This window comes from Pelmatolapia mariae, linkage group LG1 (assembly GCF_036321145.2).
Source record: "Pelmatolapia mariae isolate MD_Pm_ZW linkage group LG1, Pm_UMD_F_2, whole genome shotgun sequence".
Lineage (NCBI taxonomy): Eukaryota > Metazoa > Chordata > Actinopteri > Cichliformes > Cichlidae > Pelmatolapia > Pelmatolapia mariae.
This window is the reverse complement of record NC_086227.1, coordinates 3,794,544-3,815,511: the sequence shown is the minus strand read 5'-3', so window position 1 is coordinate 3,815,511 and position 20,968 is coordinate 3,794,544. Positions and strand designations below refer to the sequence as shown.

General features: G+C 41.5%; 1 protein-coding gene across 9 annotated transcripts in view; it reads right to left on the bottom strand.

The window, feature by feature from the left end:
- herc1 (HECT and RLD domain containing E3 ubiquitin protein ligase family member 1) overlaps window positions 1–11,141 on the bottom strand; it is a 76,333-nt gene extending 65,192 nt beyond the window's left edge. For 8 of the 9 annotated variants that reach the window (XM_063470354.1, XM_063470414.1, XM_063470392.1 and 5 more), the window contains exons 1-8: window positions 10,931–11,141; window positions 7,940–8,916; window positions 7,658–7,753; window positions 3,323–3,517; window positions 1,966–2,277; window positions 1,601–1,697; window positions 1,216–1,359; window positions 407–534 (exon numbers count right to left, since the gene is read on the bottom strand). In XM_063470354.1, coding sequence (XP_063326424.1) covers window positions 407–534; window positions 1,216–1,359; window positions 1,601–1,697; window positions 1,966–2,277; window positions 3,323–3,517; window positions 7,658–7,753; window positions 7,940–8,890 — 1,923 coding nt within the window. In that variant the 5' untranslated portion in view covers window positions 8,891–8,916; window positions 10,931–11,141. Of the gene's footprint in view, window positions 1–406; window positions 535–1,215; window positions 1,360–1,600; window positions 1,698–1,965; window positions 2,278–3,322; window positions 3,518–7,657; window positions 7,754–7,939; window positions 8,917–9,710; window positions 9,728–10,930 lie in introns of those variants that run through there. The other variant, XM_063470364.1, reaches the window with a different exon arrangement.
- Window positions 11,142–20,968: the final 9,827 nt, after the last annotated feature.

Genomic DNA, 20,968 nt, shown 5'->3' with positions numbered 1-20,968 from the left:
CTGATAGCAGTTTGAACTTCTTCTGACCTCTGAACTTTGTTCGTTTCTCGTGTAGACAAGTTGAATTAGTCATTCAACAAAACGGTGCACTCTCTTCTAAACTCATCTCACAGGTTGAGCCACAGGACCTACCCAGTATGAGTGTATTTGCTTTGTGGTTTGTGGCAAAACTGCATATATTACACTAGTGAGTTCTGATTTCATATTGGTTAAAGCCTTGAGAAGTAGAAATTTCCCCCTCTGAGAGGGGGCGGGGATCATGTTTAAGCACTTCTATAATGATTGACTTTATAATTTTAAGATCTATCAAAATAATTTTACAGCTATTTTAATGCTTAAAACTAAGATTACTGTATTGCAGACCTTTTATAACTCTTGGTTAGCGGAAACACAAATCATGTCCTACCTGTCCTGTAGAAGTTAATGCAAGAGATGACTGGCTTCCTGCACACACTTTTCTGATGAACATGCCCTGCAGGGCCTCCACTACTTTTGGTTTGTAGACTCGATTAGTATCGCCATGACCCAGTTTCCCTGCATGACACAGAATGAACATTCTTAAATGAACTTATTTGCAGTTTACACATACTGGCCACTTCATTAGTTACATCAAACATCATGGATTTACTGCAGATTTGTCAGCAAAACATCCTTAATGCGAATCTCCTGTTCCACAACATCCCAAAGTTGCTCTACTGGTTTAAGATCTGAGATCAGTGATCAGGGTGAGATGACCTGCGCTTTGCGATGTAGTACATCATCCTTCATGTAGCAGCCATGAGAAAATGGGTACACTGTGGTAATAAAGAAATGGACACCTAACAGTAGCATTCTCAGTTGGTACTGTAGGGCCCAAAGTGTGCCAAAAAATATCCCCCACATAAGTAAACCACCACCTTCAGCTTAAATAACTGGTACAAGGCAGGATCACTCTATACTTTTGTGTTATTCTGAACCTACCAATCTTCTATTGTCCAGTTGCTGTAGACAATCTGACTCAATGTTTAGCAAATTGTGCAGTCAAGCTCTTCTGCAGACCCTGGTTGTACTGACTGGTTATTTGAATGAATATTGCATTCCTATCAGCTCATAGCATCCATTCAACTGGCCATTCTCTGACCTTTGGCATTATTTGTCCCACAGAAGTGCCAATGCAGATGTCCACATTTATACCCTTAGTTCTGAAGTCTATTTGACAAATGAAGGGGTACACACCATTGTCCCCTCCCCCAAATGACCAGACAGTGCGTCCATCCTTTGACAGAGCAATAGTGTGGGAGCTTCCACATGACACCTCTCCAACATTGCTGATGTCTTTGACCAGGGTAGGAATGTTGCGGCTGTTGCTGTCACCGTGACCTGCATTCACACATAATAAAAAGGGTCAGGCTATTTACAAATGGAAATTCTGCAACACAAATGAAAGCAGCAGATAACCCTGCACTCCCGTGACGCCCATCGTCTGTCATTTAGAAAATATACCAACTGGAACAGAGAGTAATCATCTGCACGGATATTTTGATGCTCAAAAAACTGGATGGATCTGCACATTACTTGACAGCAAAGGTGGAAATTAATGGACCGTAGCTCGACAACATACCTAATCTTCCAAAGTCTCCTTCTCCCCATGTGTACAGCTCTCCATCTTCACTGACTGCAGCACTGTGTCTGTAGCCAGCAGACACACACACCACCACCTGACACAAAGCATACAAAAGCATTGTAATGTTTGCCGATGCCAGGAAATAGAAAACACTCAAAAGACTGTGTGTTTTTTATGTGGTACAGGAGAACACCAACAAGATAATTCACCACGAAAACTGTTAAATCGTCATCTACTAGCACAGGACTCTGTATGAATTTTACAGTTTCTAGAAGTGGAGAAAATAGACACATCATATTTAGACCATCTAGATTTCACTGCTGCTTTATTTTACTACATGAGTGAAAGTGTATACAACCTACCTTCCCCTGCAGCGGCCCCTGGATAAGTTTTGGGTATTTCTGTGTTGAGCTGTTCCCATGGCCCAGTTTGCCATAATCACCGTCTCCCCAGCTGAACACCTCACCCTCTGTGGTGAAGGCCAGCGTGTGGCCGTCTGATCCCTTGGATGATGACACCTTTTTGATGGCACGGTGGGGTTCAAAGGTCAACTTTTTGAGGGTCGACTGGTTGTTGGAGTCTCCGAGGCCTAGGCGGCCATAACTGCCCTTCCCGCAGGCCCGCACAGACCCATCCGAGGAGATCACAAAGGTGCAGTACTGGCCTGCCTCAATCTGAAGAGAATAGCGAAGAAGTTTTGTCTCTGTGGTGAAAGGCTGCAGGCTTACTCAACACCATTCTGCAACTGTTACTGAGTGAGTTAGTGAGTGCTACGGTTTGATGCTGGAAAATATGACAAGGCACTACCCCTTAGCCATGCTTTAGTTTAAACCATCCTTCACTAAACAGACAGTAACAGTTTCAATCCACATTTTCGATTTTTGTTCCTTGGCACATGCAGTGCGGAACAACTGACTGGTCTTTACCACAGTTCTTGTGATATACCACTGCAGGATCTCAGAGATTCTTAGATTAGAGAGACGGGGAAACTGCAACAAACTGTTGTTTCGTGTTTGGACTTCTAGTCCTGCTCTGCTGCATCAGAGCTGCGTGGCCGTTGAACTCACAGTGGATCTGCAGAGTCTAACATAGCCTGCTGCTAAAAGCTGCAGTCCAAGATGTTGGCACTGGAGTCTCTGTGAGACGCTGGAGACAGCTGAGTCACACTGAGGACCAGAACTACCAGCTAACAGCAACTGAACTTCCAAAACGAGAGCTTGTACACTCATAGATTGTGTTTTTCTCTCAGTCAGATGAAAATAAATTATAATTTAAATGTCACGTAACTGGGCAGCCTGCCCAGTTAAGTCTTGTTGGGAAATATTGCAATATGAAATTAATTATAATATTAAACTCAGTAAAACTATAATCAGAATAAAAAATTAGAACACAAACAAAAAGAAACTGGGTCTCAGAGTTCTAAAAGCTTCTCATGTTTCACAGTCATTTGTTTCCCAAAACATAAACAAACCAAGTTGGAAATAAAATCAGAATCATGTTCACTCCATCATCTCTAAAGTACGGTCCCTGTCTCAATAACAAATACAGTTTTAATCTCTGTGAGAAAACCAGTGAAATCTTACATCGAACCATTTTTATGATCAGTAAAAGTCATGCCTCTTTAAAAGACAACATCCAATTTGCCATTTGAAGAACAGAGTTGAAGAATTGGTGTTTGCTCAACATATGAAGTTTTACAGTAGAAAGGTTTGCTCTTACTGTTTGTGCATCTGCGAAACTCGAAGCCAGCTTGGGCTGCAGTATCTTTTCTTGTGTTCCCTCCACTAGCTGGTGGCTGCTGTTGCTGCCCCACACATACACTTCACAGGTTTCCGACACCACAGGTGTCTCGCCAGTCTGTATGCTGTCCGGGCTAACACAAGTGCGAGAGTAGTCCGATGCCATTCGACATACCTGGGAGAAAACAAAAAGAAGAGCCATTATACTTATTTCCAGCTGCATAGTTTTATGCTGAAACTCTTCTAGAGTAAGCTTTACTTTTATTATTATTGTTATTTATATGATTCACAGTTAACAATAATAGTCCTTTCTTCTCATGGGCTCTCCCTTTCAAGCAGAAGGATTAAACATTAGTAAGAAAAAAACGTTGAGAGCAAAGCCTGAGCTTTACGCTCACAGGAATTCCTCGTACGTACATTAACTTCATAACTTGTGCCACTTCCCCTTTCAGTTGATTCTGTCGGTAAAACATATGTGGTACAGGATACTGTACCCCCACGCCCCCTGGCTTTAAGGCAGATGATCTGTAATGACATATTTGAGGTCCGTCTTGCAACCGAAGTTCATATGCTGTTCACTTCAATAAGAACACCTCTGCTGAGTTGAGCTAGCTACTACCAGTTAGCGCTTTTGTCCACTGATTTTAAGCTAGCTCAACTGCTTCTAACAGTCTGGCATAAAGCCCAGAGACACAAAAATGTACTTTTGCTGCCTCAGGGTGTAACTCCCAGTTGTACATGGTATAATCGGTCTCTGAACCACTTCAGCTTTTGCTGTTGCTGGTCCATCAGCCAGCCGTGGAGAAGAGCGAAGTTATAACATACAAAGACCTGAAGTGAAACCGAGTGTTAAAAACAATAAACCCTGTCCTCTGCAACCACTGTCTGTGCTTTTTATACTTGTTTTGATCTTTGAATTTTTCTCCTGTTCCCTCCCGCTTTGCTTCTATTGGTCAGTTGAAGGTACGTCCACAAGTAACCCATGCTTTGCTTGGCTGCAGCATGGCTTTCAGTCACAGTGACATCACCATTAGCAGTTCTGGTAAATGGACTAGTTCTTATAAAGCTATTTTCTCCTCTATCTGAACACTCAAACCACTTTACGGAGCTTCACCGATTCACACAAGCACTTTTTTCTATGCAAGTGCTTTCTATCTAACTTTCACGATGAACGGAAAACAACTCATGTTAGTATGTTGCCTAAAGATATTTGCCATGAAGGCTAGAGCACCTAGGGATTGAACCACAGATGATCTGCTCTACCTCTCGAGCTACAGCCACACAGTTTTGTTCCCTGTTTTCCAGTGAGTTATCTGTTCTTTCGCTTATTCGCTAACATAAACTAATGCAAGTCTATTATCTGCAACTAACCAACCCGGTGATGGTGGTTACTGCTCTGCTGTTGACATCTCAGCACCAAAAGGAAGAAATGAAAGGCAGTTTTGAACTAACTTGCAAACACAGAAATGTGTTAAGCTTAAGTTTAACGTTTCCAGTTGTATTGCCAGATCACTTTTAATTTAAAAATACCCAAACTGTATTAAATAGTCAGCTTTTGTTGCTTAATGGTATAGTAGAAAATATGCCAACAATGCTCTAAGTACCAGAGTTTTCTCCTTAAGTAAGGGTCCATCAGAGATTTAGTTTTCCTGGTAGTTCATCAGAGCTCTGTGTCACTTGACCTCGTGTTTCTATCAAGAGCATGACTCATTTCTTTCGCCAAGTAAACTTTCACAATTAGTCATGTTAGAATTTGGTTAAATCAAAACAATACAGTCAAAAAATATTATTGTTGTGCATTCTGTTTTACAGTTAATACTCTCAGTTACAAATCCAATGCACCAGCAGTCTGCTTTCAGTCACAGTGACATCACCATTAGCACTTCAGTAATTGGTATGTTAAGTGTTTTGGAGCTACAAGTTACCATCTTTGATAATGTGGAGTGCTAGCTGCTGTAGTGGAAGATGCAGCCATAAACACAGACATACAGCTGCTAGTTTAGGTCTGTGCGATAAGACGAAATATATCTGATGATGATATTAAAGCGTCTATCGTTTTCATCTTATGCTCTGTTGTTTATTTTATGATGCACAAAGTAACTGTTTACCGCAATATTCTTTCGTTGTTTTACCTGACAGCTTGCAGCAACAAGTTGAGGCGCTTGTTGCTAAACGCAGGGCTACCTCTGCAACAAGGTCTAACACAGACTACAAAACCTTACTGTGCAAACTATCCTACAAACTGGTCCCCACCACATGCACCAGTACAACAAACCTCTTCTGCGACCTGCAGAAGAATCATGTGAAAGAGTATCAAAAGAGTTTACGAATGAGCAGCAAAAAAGAACCGTCAGGTTCTCAAAATAAACCACAGAGTCAAACGTTAGACGAGGTTTTGGTCCATGGTATGCCATTTAATAAAGGATCATTTCTTCATGAGAGACTGAACCCTCTGCAATCGATGTACAGGCTTTTTTTTAATATATATATTGCTATCGGGACAAGAAACCACTTATATCGGGATATAAGATTTTGGTAATATGGCACAGCTCTGTGCTAGTTAACTGTAAGAAATTCACTTAATCAACAGTACATGAATTTCAGTCCCCAAAACTAAGTCAGCAAATGTCTTGCTGTAGCTCACAGCAAGAAGAGCATTTTAAATCCATTAAAAATACTCCAAAAGGCACCAGCGCTACAAAAACGACTACAGCTCCCTGTGTCAGCACTCCGGTATCCAGATTCATGAATTAATAAACAGAGTATGTTGTTGTTAGTTGTTATGAAGAAGGGTGACAGAGACCAAAGCTGTTTTATTTCACCAGGCTATAAACATGTTTATTTCTGCTGTACAATAAAGCATTTTAACATGGACTCCCATGTTGTGTTCATTGTATGATATTGACTACAATAAATCCACAAAATTTCCAAAGTGATTAGCAGTACTTTCGGCTGCTTGAGGGGCACCACATCAAATCTGGCACAGATTTTAGGCTCTCCCTGGAACAACCCTCCCATTAACCCAGGAGTGGGAGTGGCATCAGGAGTGCACCAGCTGCACTACCCTGTGGCTGGGTTTGTGTCTCCTCTCGGTCTAGAAACTTCTCATATTATGTGAAGCTGTTAACACTACACTATGGAACCCCTGCTTTCAAAGACATCATGTGACCCATTGAGTAGGAATGGGAGTTGAATTTATAGATTCTGATTCCATTATTAATATCACTTATTGATTCGATTCACATTAGGTTCTCATTGGCCCCACTTTGAGAGTCACCAACATCTCTAAGCAACATTTTAAAGATATTACATTTGTTCAAAGTAAATGCGTGCTGTATGGTTAAATGTTTGTGCATATTTTGAGATATTTCCCCTCTTTGCTGTGATCACCATTCGAGTCGTTACTCAAAAAAAAAAAAAAAAAACCAAAACAATGAATTATACGTTACTCATTATTTTTCTTAAATGTAATACAGTACATTACTTAATTACTGACCAGAGAAAGTAATTCATAAACCTACAGGCTACAGTTCCACACACCAACAAAAATCCTCATTCTAATGAAGACACACATGTGAACTTTCTCTTGGCATGAACACAAAGCAAAGATGAAAACAGCACAAAGCGACTGCCATAGTGATTCTACTGCAGAAAAATAAGCAGATAGAAACGGAGGATCTGAGTCTGGCTGATAATTACTTCTTTTGTTACCTGTTGAAGTTCAGGGTCTGACTGCTGGGCGGGGGTTGACATTTACTCAGCTTGAACACCACTCTGGGTTCCTGACGAGCTTAGCATTAGCATTCTGTCTGTGCGGATGCTTGCAAAGAGCCAAGGTTGTGTTATGCAGTCGCCTCTGTCCTGGGTGCAGTATCCACTATACTTTCGTGCTCTCATCCTTTTTTGCAATTAAAATTAATGTCCATATCCAGCTGTAGACTGCGCCACTATTTTCCTCCTCTGACACACGAATTGAAATCAGTTGATTGTAGCACAAGTGCAAGTAGGAACAAAAAGCACAATCAATGGGAAAACTAACAATTCGAAGGAACTGAACTGCTGCGGTTCTTGATTTCCATCCCTACTTGAGGTCACCTGACACAAGATGTGAGTGAAGGTTGAGGAGCCTGAAGTCCAGTTGCTTTATTTTCACTCAGGATTTCAGTATTAAATATGAATATGAATATTTTTGCCAGAGTGCAACAGAACTACCCAACTCAACACCAAAAGTAAACAATTTTTTTACTGCCATTATAAGGTGTTATTTTTGGCGCAATAATACAATTTCTTAAAAGAAAAAAATCTGCTTGCTTACTTCTTCAAAAAGACAGAGTGCCGCCTCATATAATGAACACAAGCCATCAGAGGTCCGTGTGGGTTCTCGCCACTGGCTACGATCTGCTGAGGAACCCTGAAAGAAGACAATTCAATGATGAGAACACTCATAGCTTCAAAGCATGGACACTGCACTTAATAACACTTAAACTGTTGCAGAATACCATTTCTTCTAGAGATGAGGAATGACATGCATATATTACCAGTTCTGACTGGATTTATAATACTAAAAATTAATAGGTACATTTTAACATTTACTTACCAAAGAGCGCCTCATCTGCATGAGGATGTTCATGAAACAATCATAGCTAATGAGGCCTTCTTGGTTCTGTAGCAACTTATTCTGCTCCATCGTACTGACCACAGCTGACGCAGCCAAAGCCATCTCAATCCACTCCAGCAAGTAGCGCAGAGAACCCCTCTGTGAAGCCAGCCCCAGTAGTAGTTCTGAGGCCAGCCGCCGCCCTAAAATATCTGCCCCAGAATTTGGCATTGTCACTCCCTTCAGAAAGGTGGTAACCTGGGACAGGCAGTCCAGTCCCATTGGTGGGATCTTGCTCTCATTGGCAAGAGAGAGTGCTGGCAGGGAGCTAACAACATCAATGGCTGTGTGAATGACATCATTACACAAGTTTATGTTGCTCCCAGGACTTCCACCTGGGTTTGGTGCAGTAGGCATCATCCAGCTCTGGCGCAGCAGAGCAAAGAGAAGGCTCAGGCCAGTGCGAACACCCATCTCGATGAGGGCGTCAGTGCTGGACCGTGGCCGCTCACTGACAGAGTGCAGATCAGCCGAACCCGAGTTGTTCTCCAGTGAGTGCTGGTGCTGCTTAACCTTGCCCTTGTCATGATACTTGTTGGAAAGTGCGTAGAAGACGCGTTGAAGCACCAGCACACGTTTCCGCAGAGCGGCAGCAAACGGGGAATCGGAGCACACCATCTTGGCCAACGCCAATTGGCTGCTGAGCAGAGCATCCAGGTAGTGCTCCTGCTCATCACTAGAGAGGGACTCGCGCTCAAAGTCTGGGAGCTGGGGGCCCTTCAGACACAGCACCTGCTGGGGCAGCAGTACAACCTCTTTGTTGGCCAGCAGCTTTGAGTAGAGCACAGAAACTCCCTCCCGTGTGGCTATGGACTCGCTGTCCTCGGTAATCCATGAGCTGTTCAGGTGCTCCAGCCATTTCAGTTTCACAGGGGGGATCATTAAAGCCATGGCATGTTACTCTGGAGCCATCAGTCCTGAAAACATGGAGTGGGCAAAACGTTAATATTAAATTTGTTTCGATTAAATTTATATATGTACCCTCTTATAGAACAGCTATCAGAGAACAGTCGTGTTGATATGACCCATTGTAAAATAATAAATTGTACATTGATTGAATTCATCACTACTGCTGTTTGTGAAGTTTAGTTGTACATTTGAGAATAAAGTCAGCCTGACATGTTTGAAACACTATATTCCATTTATTTATTTATAAAGCACATTTAATAACAACAGAGAGTTGACCAAAGTGCTGTACAAAGTAATAATTAAATAGTGACATTAACATCAACAACGGGTAAGAAAATTAAAAGAAAATTAGGATAAAAAGAATTGGTAACTCTCATGCAGTATCAAAAGCCAAAGAGAAAAAATATGTTTTAAGATGAGATTTATAAAGAGTGACAGTTGGGGCCTTTCTAATGCGGAGAGGTAGATCGTTCCACATTTTCGGCGCCACAACCACAAACGCCTGATCCCCTCTATGAACCATTCTAGACCTGTATAAATGGCCTGTATTTGTATAGCGCTTTCTAGTCCCTAAGGACCCCAAAGCGCTTTACACAACCAGTCATCCACCCATTCACACTTGTGTAAGGTAAGGAGCAAATGATCACTTGATCGAAGGCCTCTAGAGGGCGTATAAGCTGCAAAAGGTCAGACAAATAGACTATAAAGGTGTTCTGTTATAATTAGGGCTGCAATAATTCTGAAATCGAGAATGAAATAGCAATACAAACATCTACTATATTGCATTATGGTTCCATCTTACTGTAGTTGGGCCGTGTGTTGCGGCTTGGTCTTTTGGACTGGGCAGCCTAGTGCATCCTATACTGCTTTAGAACAGATGGGGATCTGAGGAATTTAAAGAAAGCTTTTGGTTATTATGTTCCTCAAGCCCATTCTGGGCAGTTTTGTGTTGTCGGGGGGGGGGGGGCACTGATGTCAGGGAGTGCCCTGGTACATGTCAGCATAACATCCACAATGGCTAGGATCCAGTGTTTCCCAGCAGAATATTGCAATGTGGCAAGATAATCAATATTTGCTTCAAATCTCTGTGGTTTAAAGGCTGCAGCTGATCTGTGTAGAAACATGAATCAGAAACTAAATAAGCTACAATTCTGGAATGTCGTCATGGTATATTTCATTGTAGTATGGCATTTTTTCATTATATTTGATTTACATGGTCATTTTTTTACATTTTTAAGATAACTTCAAAATGTATGCTAACTAAGACACACGTGAAGGGTTACGTGAATTTTATAAAGTTTTCTGCTGTAGTGTAGATAACCAAAGTGTCAGGTCATGTAATCGTGGTCAACATGTCAACTGAAACGCTTACAGACAGCACTTAGATGTTCAGATACCATTAACATAGAGCAACGGCCGTGTTAACGCTGCTTTATTGTAGCTTCTAACTAAGGTTAACAAACAGCTACCCACCGGATGATACTTAGGTGTGACACAGCTGGCTTGAATGACGAGCGGTTTAGTAACTTGTTTCTTGTGTCAGATTGGAAAGGCTGTTTTTCTGCAATGATAATCACCAGCAGCTAATAGTTTCACAAAGTGACAGCACTGCAGAGGGCTGTCAAAGTAACAGAAATGGCAGTAAGCTTAGCAGCACTGCTAGCGCTTGCGTCAAAACCACAAGCTACATGTTAGTGGTTAGTTTTGAGACGAGGCAAAACAAAACAGAAACAACTAACGACCGCTGCTACTGTCAGCGATTGTAGCTAACTTTCTGGACGACCCTCAGTTAGCCAAAGCTTAAAATACCTAAACATAAACGTGACATCTTCATGCGCGGGTGTAACGGGGGGTAACAACCTAGTTATGAGCATCCATAGCTGTACATAAAGCACAGGTTTGTGAAAGGTGAGCTATTTTGGCCAGTATTAGCCTGGCTTATCTGCTGTATCATCAGCGCCGAGTGTGTTAGCTTGCTAGCTACAGCTGACTAACGCTAGCTGGGAAAAAAAGCTCGCTCACCAGTATAGCGAAAGGCCTCCTTTTCTCTGTGCGGTTACACAACAATCCAACTGAGCTTCATTTCAAACAAAAGCAGTATGGTCAATACCGTGGCGGTAACGTTAACGTGAAAAGAGACAGTGGCATGCAACGATTTCCATGCCTCCGCCCGCCTCGTCCTGCAGCGAGTGAATCCTGCAAGCGGCAGTGTGTTCACTGTCAACCCCGTACAGAGCCCCAGCCCCGGGCTATGACGCTGAGACCTGTCTATCTCTCTATCTGCCTGTCTGCTTCTCTAGTTGTCTGATTTTCGTTTGTCTGGTCAGTATGTTCCCTGTATTATCTCTGAGTGTCCATGTGCTCAAAACCATCAGCAGTAACGCACAGTAGCTCACGACCACAGAGACAAAGGGCTTCACGATAGTCTTCAGCTGATTTCGCTGCCATGTCACTTTTAATTATCATTTATGGTATAGGCCTCACCCTGACAGCGTCATTCTGTTCTGTACCATTACAGGTCAAAGCTGTTATCACATAAATACTCTTAAAACTCAACCTTACTGTGAGTGTTTGAATAACTTAAAACTCAAACCCAAATAAATGAAGACGCACATTTTTAATATGTTTAGCTCTTGTCTTTCAACATTTCAAGTATAATTGTTTTCTACATTTATTTATTTATTGTTGTTATTTCTGATCGGATTACCTATATATTGTATATTGTAAACTGGTCAAGCAAATTAAAGGAATACTTTAAAACACATCTATCAAATTTCAGTGAGGGAAAAAAATCATTCCTATGTAGATATTGGGTAATGTGTTGAGAACAAAAGGATGTCGTATCATTTGATGAAAATGTTCAACCTACAAAGGACTGAATTCAAAGACATGCCAAAAATGAAAGTGAAACAAAAAAAATATGTTCCAGGCTAAATCATTTTGCAGAAATTTCAGTACAACTCTATGGCTTCCACACACTTGTATGCATGCCTTCCAATGTCTGGTCATGCTCTTAATGAGACAATGGATGATATCCTCAGGGATTCCTCCCAGATTTCGAGCAGGGCATCACTGACTTCCTGGATAGTCTAAAGTGCAATCTGGCGCCATCAGATGGACCAAAACATAATATTCCAGAGGAAGCAGGGGGGTAAGTCAATGGTATCGATTCCTTCATTCTCCAGGAAATATCTACATAGTCTTTGTCATGCAGCAGGAGGACCCACTGTGGCAATACAGGAACATTAAATCTGCTTAGCCAGAGGTTGTTTGGTTTGGTTTGGTTTCCCCGATGTATAAATCCTGGCAATTCTTCTGGCACTTCATACACTATATTACTCTGTTTGTGTCAGGGGACCCGATCCTTGGGGTGGATCAGTTTTTGGTGCAGCGTGTTTTGGGGTTTAAAAGCCACAGATGCGCTGTGTTTAGAAAAAATGCACCTCAATTGTGCCGATACTCCAGACACTACGGGATCACTAAGGGTTTTCACTTAGGCAGTAGTTGTCCTTCTCTCCTGGATCAGCTGGAGCTTTCTTTAGGTTCCTTCCCAGATATTTATACATCGGGGAAACCAAAAAACCTCTGGGGAAGCGAATGGCACAACACAGAAAAGCTAACTCTAGCCAGGACTCTGCAGACTGTTTACACCTACAGGCCAGTGGACACTCTTTCAGTGATGAGGATGTACACATCCTGGACAGGGACGAATGCTGGTTTGAGCGCGGAGTCAAGGAGGCCATTTACATGAAAAGGGAAATCTCTGAATCAAGGAGTGGAGCTAAGGGTACATCTTTCAGCACCTTACAATGCTGTGATTGCAGGCATTCCCCAACTCTCTGTGAATGGTACTCATGGCCATTGATCAATGGTCATGACAATTTGCATATTAATGATCAAGGAACTGACCTCACAGCCCATTGTTCATTCAGTGGGTGGTTTCAGTTATTGTGCTAATGTACTGTGTATAAGTTTTGGGAAACCTGCAGTCAGCTGAGACTGAAGAAGTCACTTGGATGAGTGACGAAACGTTTCTCCCACTCAGGCTGTGAGGTCAGTTCCTTGATCATTAATATGCAAACTGTCATGACCATTGATCAAAGTCCACTGATCAATGGCCATGAGTACCACTCACAGAGAGTGAATGGAACAGAATGATTGAGCATGCATCAAGACATTGTACCTTATTGGGGGGTTTTTTGGTGACCTACTGCACATTTGTAATTACATTTCAATAAATACTTTACAGTAGTTTTGTAGTCATTTGTTTCCTTCATTTAATTGAATACATAACTAAACATTTCAGTTTCATATTATAGTATAATGAAGCATAGTTAATGGAGAGCAAATAAATGCCACTCAAGTGTAACAGTAAAACACAGTGTAATCTAAAATTCAAATTTGTCACATACACAGTGCAACATATAGTGAACATGTAGTGAAATGCTTGTGTCCGAGCTGCATACAGGCTGCAGACTTAGCTGCGCATTTCCAGGGATTGGTTTTTAGCATGGGGGGTCTAGCCAGGACCCTTACTGGATACAGGGTGGGAATCAAACTTGCAACTCCCCCTCCAAAGGTGTGTAGTCTTAACACAACACTATCCAGCTCCAGGATTACAAGCCCCCTTGGGCACCGGAGAGTTGATCTGTTCTAGTCTCTGCACACATTTGTTAACTTCACTGGTCAAAGGACCATTATGTTTAGAATGTTGTTGGTCAGATTAATGCTGATTTCTCCTATAGCAGGCTGACAATGATACAAGAAGGTTTATCAGGATGCAGGTTGGTTTTTGTGAACAGGAAAAAGAACAAGAACAAGAAAAACATTACAATATCAATAAAGACTAAAGGTTAATGTAACTGGACTCTGACACCCTTACTGCAATCCTACTAAAGAGCTGCATCAGTCTAACTCTGCTCTCACTCAAATATAATAAATATAGCAACTCAAAACATAGCATTCCAACAGATGGGATGGAAACATCTGTATTGAGGCAGTTTGTCAGTCACTGGCACAATTCCTAGTTTAACTCTCTCAGATCTCTAGCGTGTTACTGATACTTTTGTGTTTGTATATAGATTCCCTGGATCCCCGTGTTTGGCTGTGAGGCGTGGAGTGTAAGGAGTGTGAGTGGCAGAAGAGGAGAGTGAGCGAACGGCAGATGATTGTGGAGTTTGAGGAACATGGCGTGTGTGGATTCCCCTCCCAACCTTCCCCTGGAGCCCTGGATTCCCCTGCCTGCACTTTATATATATATCGTGCACATTGGTGACTGTAAATAAACCTTTGACCTTTAACCCTGAAAAGCCTGCGTCTGTGCCTGAGTCCGTTCCATCCGCCTTGACAGTTACATATAAAAAATTTGGACAACAATGTTATGTCATTAGATTCTCAGCTTGAACAATTTGTTTTTCTAGTAGTTTAACAAGCTCTTTTTCAGATGAAAATAATGGAAAATTTACATTTTTTCATGCAGTGTTACTTCCTTGAAATGGCTCTGACTAGACCCTAACAGTTTTGTGTTACCCACTTCCACATCAAACATCTGCAGAGAAAACTGGGCATTTACTTGAAGTGGTCTTTGCACTTCAAGTTTAGCTTCTCTAAGTTTAGCTCTGATTTGCTTCCCGTCAGCTGCTGAGAAAAACATCAGGCTCTTTACCTGATAATGTTCAACTTTCCAGCAGTTAATTTTTTACTTTGTCTGCCTGCTGTTTGCTCTGTGTTACAGTACTTTTATCAGATTTACTGGACCTTCCAACTGTTCCAACCTAATTTAACCCTGTTTCACTTTTTCACTGTAAATAAATACTCTGTGCTCACTTGGAGCTTTGCCACAAAGCTTGTTTTCAACATCTTGGATGAGCAGGCATTCCCTCCACTTGCGACAGACCGTCTATGCTCTTCCTCACCATTACTCAGCTGTGAACTCGGGTTCCTGGCTTCTTCCACCTGGTCTACGAATCATCCGAAGGTGAGTAGGTCCATCACATTCATCTCAGGGAGTGGGACCTTCTTCAGGTAACTCAACACATCCTTCATCACCGAGCATCTCTGAAAAACCTCATAATTGGAGACTCACTTGTGAGGGATTTAAGAATAAAAGAGGTTTATACTCTTTTCCAGTTTCAATGATTTTGCCACTTCTACACGACCTCTGTCATATGCTTATTATATGATATAATAAGCATATTATATATGATTATATAATGATATAATTTATATCATTATATAATCATTTGGATGAAATAACAAAGACTTTATATACCGTGAAAAGTGATGCTCAAGGTAATGAAAGCACAGTGAATGACAACCCAGCTCTGAAATCACATTTCAAATTATTCATCAGGTGATCATAAACAGAACTCTAAATGTATCAGAGTCAAGGTATAATTTGTGATAATATTGGTCTGTGTAAGCTGGGTTGCACAGTTTAATTTCTAGGAATCCACTGGGAGAGACTGAATCATGACACTTAATCCTGACGAAGAAGGAAGACGTCAGCGAACACTTTGAGTTTTCCTCAGACGTATGTAAGTCACAGGAAACCAGACCACATATTTGCCATGGACTTTAAATTGAAACAAAATTTAGACTCTGCTTTTAGAATAACAATATATACTGCAGAAAATAAGACCAGCTCTAAAAAATAAGTTAAAAATTACCATAAAATTAGAGCTGTATTCAATTTTTTCTGTATTCTGTCAATGATTCCATTGATTAATTTGCTAGGACACTTTGGTCTTATGAATTACAATGATACATATTCAAAAGAAAAAAATCGTCTTTGAAAATGAACTGCTCATTTGCTTCCATTTTGAAAATTGCAATATATCTATATTATACTATCTGTTTAAAAACAAAACCAACCATTTTGTTGCCATATTAAAATCATATTTTTAAACAAATTATTTTTTGTAAATGCAAAAATAAAAAAATCACAAGTACAGTATTGACAAATTAAAGAAAAGGTATAAATACAACCTAAACTAGGGCATAAATTAAGAGCTGTTTCTCCCTTTTTGGAAGCCTTTCTTACATTAGCAGGAGGCTGTTTCCCATCCAGGGGGCTGGTACAAAACACGGGATAGGCATTTACCTCCCCAAACAGCCACAGAAACAACTTTTCTTTAAAAACCACTGTTGTATATATTATTCAGCAAATTGTTAAATTGTCAGGCTGTGCCGAGGCCAAAATGGCACACAAAATAGAACTAAGCTTCAATACAAACTCAGATAATCTACCTCAAAAACACTGCTCCCATCCGGAGCATGTCTACAATAAATGGTTTAAAGGTGTTTTTGCTCTATTTTTGGTTTACGTGCTGGATATGGGGGACAGGGGGAGAGAGAGAGACTTTATGTCCGTTTAGCTGGGCTTCTTGCATCTAGAGTGTGTGTCATACAGGGTCAGGTTTTTCCTGTTTGCTGGTGCTTGCCTGGGTCTGCCCTCCATCGACGGCTCCAGTGAGCCTGTACTTAAAGACCAGAGCTGCCATCAGTTCTTTGCTAGTCTGTCAGCTAGCTCCTGTTCTCCTCGTCCAGTCATCACTTTGCTTACCTGCAGTCAATTACCTGAACACTGGTTTTCTTGGCAAGATTTTCCAAACTTCTCCACAGACTCACCCTCTGGATCGTCTGGAACTTAAAGTTGGAATCGCATTCTTTCACTCACCTGTCGGACGCTCCCTCAGCTGCCTCCCCTCTAAGCTTAACAACCTCCACCTGCTAGTAAGCCATCAAGTCTTTCTTTCTGATTCTCGCTCATCATCCCCATATCTAACTACACTATCCCTCTGTTGCAGTGCCTCACGTCAGTGATTCTCTGCCTCATGCTCACGTCCCATCCTACGCCCCCTCGTCATTGTTATTCTTGTGTTTGCAATAAAACTCATATATTCCATTGATGTCTTCTGTTTGGTATTTGCGCTTGGGTCCACTGCCATGTACTGGCTTCCAGGCCCTTAGTCCGCTCAGCAAACAGGAGTCAGTCGCAGGACTCGCCTATAAAATTCCATGAATTTATTTTCAACTTGGACTCAAACAACAATTCAGATCCAGAAACACTGATTAACTCATCGCTAACCACGGAGGAATCTTGCCACAGGAATGTGCACACAAGAAGACAAAGGTTAGCTTTTCTCAACAGGATAACCCTTTAAACCCTAACCCGTCGCCGGTGACGGGTTAGGGCAACTCCAGGCCTCAAGGGCTGGTGTCCTGCAGTGTTCTTGCCAAACCCTGATTTAAAGCGTAAATGAGGTTAGGGTTTAAAGGGATAAGGTAGAATAAGATAAGTATAGTGGAGGAACGTGGTGTTGAACACTGACTGTAGTAGTTCAATAATCCAACAAAGACTGAAGTTCAGCCACTTTCTTAAGTAGGGGCTTCTGACAAGGTTAACAGAGAGAGGTGTGTAATCACTCACAGGTGTGTGAAGCCCAAGGGTGGGCACCTATGATAAGTCCCACCTCTGCAAAAAACAAACAAACAACAACCCACCAACACACACAAGAGTGGAATTTTATCATTTTATATTTATACAATGATGATACTTCAGAATTATGCAATTCCATTATTATGACTTATCAATTTGATTCCTTTTTGATTCTCACTGTCTCCAGTTTGAGACTTACCACCGTCACAAAGCAGCATTTCAAAGACACAACAGTCCTGCAAATGAACTGGATGCTGTTTGTGCAGATGTTTGTACATGTTGGAGGTATTACCACTCTTTGTTGTGAGCAGTGTTGGGTCATTACTCAAAAAAGTTAATGTACTACACATATTATACAAAACGTACTTTTCTTAAAAGTCAAAAACTCAGTGATCAAGGTGAGGAAATCCAAAAAGTTGATTCTGCTCACCGGGACGTAGCGTTTTCAGTGGGAGGAACGTTTCGCCTGGCACGGTCCTGGGACTTTGATCCAACGTTTTGGGATTTCGAGTTAGTAGTCTTTGATTTCATTGTTATTTATAGTTTTTGGTCTCTTGGTTTCCGTCACTGTGCTTCCTCTGTGTTCCTTGTGTCACATCTGATCTAGTTATGTGTTCATATCTGTGCTTCTCATTGTTTCAGTGTCAGTCCATGTCTCTGTGCCTGTTTCCTGTTTTACTTTGACAGTCTCGTGTGGTGTGTTAGTGTTTTCAGTTTTGCTTTCCCCGGTCTCGTTGTGTGTGATTTCTCCCAGCTGTGCTCTCGTCCTGTGTCTCATTCCCTCGTTATCCCTCTGTGTATTTAAGCCCTTTGTCTTCCTCTGTTTGTTGCCTGATTGTCTGTGTATCATCTACTGCAGGTGTAGGCAACTCCAGGCCGCAAGGGCCAGCGTGTTTTAGATGTGTCCTTGATCTAACACAGCTAATTCAAATGGCTAAATTACCTCCTCAACATATCTTGTATTTCTCCAGAGGCCTGGTAATGAACTAATCATTTGATTCGGGTGTGTTGACCCAGGGTGAGATCTAAAACCCGCAGGATACCGGCCCTCGAGGCCTCGAGTTGCCCACCCCTGATGTACTGCCTTTACCACATCTCATGTTTTTAGTTTCTTTGTACTCGTTTCTAGTTTCTTCCCAGTTTTGGATTTGTCAGTTTAGTCTCTGTTGCTTTCTGCTTTTCACACGTCTGTCATAGAAGATGTGACTCATCCAACTGACTTTTTCAGTCTGGAGTATTTGGAGTATGTTACTTAATCACTCCCAGGAGAATTTTTCTTTTTATCCTATAGGATTAAAAAAAAGTAATGTATTGAGTATACTCATTACATTACATTCGTGTTTCTCTGTAAAACAACATAATTAACAACATAATCACTTCTAAAAGTGATACCAGAGTTAAAGGATGGTAAAAAAGCTTTCAAATCATAATGTGGACTGTGCGTGGAATAAAAGCTGCAAGCTGAATGAAAGAGAAATATAAATTTTGTCTCACAAAATGAGTAAATTCAAAGTAACTTTGGAAAAATGAGCTATTATAACTTTTCATTTTTCATTTTATTAGCACACTGCTAATATGTGTGCTTCTCACTGTCAGAATATAGGAATACATGCTGCTTTTGAGCCGACCACATGGTGTTGGTCAGCATGGAGAGAGATCAGCATCTTGCTGATGAAGACTGCACAGAGAGCTGCTCTCAGACATCACATCACATTTTAAGACAGATCAAGTACTGACATACTGTACTAATTTGGGAACAGATCTCTTTGGGACCTTTATGGATACAAAGAGCATTTCGAGCAAACACAATCTGATGCATTTAAAAATGACCCTGAACATTATACACTGCCTGGCCAAAAAAAAGTCGCCACCTGTTGGACAATTACTGCATTGGCAATAGTTGGGTTGCGGTCACGTGGTTCTGATGACGTGCGGAGGTAGCGCGATTTTTGAGTGGAGGGCGGAAGTAAACATGGAGGACACTGTGGAGAGTCAGGAGAGCAGCTATTGTGCAACTTTAGACCCCGTTTCTCGGGAGAGATATAAACAGATAGTTAAAAAATATATCGGACGTGATCCGTATTCTTTGAAAATGTCCGAATACACCACAGAAGTAAAGGATTTGCCTACTATCGAGGCTGTGGATATCACCAACTACTTGGTCCTCCAGACTTCTTACTACACTAGGCAGCAAATGAAAGCTTTCAAGAGTCTGGAGGCGTACAATTTTTTTGTCAGCGGGTGGGTCCACAACCTTGGAACAAAACGTCTCCGTGATGGATACAGTTTGGTGTTTGCAAGGGTGAGTGTTTGTTCTTATATTGCTTTATCTTAAACACGCTAACAGTTAGCGGTAGCGGCTTTAACGTCAACAAACATGCCACATCCTTAGGACTTCGTTAGAGTGACAGTTGTTTGTTTCAAGGTAAACCTCAGCTGGAAGCTGCAGTTCGGGGTTCTCCACTGTCACTAGGCTCAAATCCGGGCTCTCAGCCGTCTGTTGCATATCCAAAATCGCCTCTGCACATCGATGCTGTTCTGCCTTAAGCTTCATTCTTTTCTCTCGTTTGAGAACTGATTCCGATCTGGGTTTTCGTTCGTAGCCGAGATTGACCGTCGGAGCCCAGTCCTCCGACTCTTCGTCATCCAAAGCACTTGGGCAGCCTATAGTCCCAATCAAGTCAATATTAGACTACTAACTTAAAAGCACTAAGTAAACGAGAATTTAACGACAACCTAATGCTAATAAGTTCGTTTGCAAACATAACATTACCTCTGACGAAGTGGTCGCTGCAGACACGGGCATTGGCAGACTCTGCTCCTCCCGACTGTAAACGTAAATTTAAAATCCATTTTTTCCTACGTTTTTCGGTTAGAATTTTCCATTTTTCTCCTCTTCGTTGGGCTATTTTTGGTACCCTAAAATACCGTTTATCGGTTTCTCTGGTCGACCTACTGGAGCATCCGTAAACACAACAGGACATAGGCATTTTGCGTACTGTCTGTCTGTGATTTTGCGCTTATCTTTTTCACTTCCGACCGCCAGTCAAATTTCGCGCTTTACGTCGACGTCACGTCTACGTCAAATGAAACCTAGCTATTACCTTTCAGCTGGCAACAAGTTATTTAACCCCAACTGGTGCAATGAGTTGCTTCTCATTTCATAAACAACCATGTCGAGAGACACATCTCGTGGTCCTGGAAAAGATGTTAGTGTGTTTGAGAAGGGTCAAATCATTGGGATCCATCAAGCAGAGAAAACGTCTAAGGAGATTGCAGAAACGACTAAAATTGGGTTAAGAACTGTCCAACGCATTATTAAAAAGTGGAAGGATAGTGGGGACTCATCGTCTTGGAGGAAGAAATGTGGCCAGAACAAAATCCTGAATGATCATGATCGGCAATCACTTAAATGTTTGGTGAAATCAAATTGAAGAAAAACAACAGTAGGACCCAGGGCTATGTTTAAAAGTAAAAGTAAGAGCATTTCCACACACACAATATGAAGGGAAGTCAAAGGATTGGGACTGAACAGCTGTTTAGCCGTAAGAAAACCACTAATCATTGATGCAAACCGGAAAAAAAAGGCTTCAGTTTGCTAGGGAGCATAAAGATTGGAC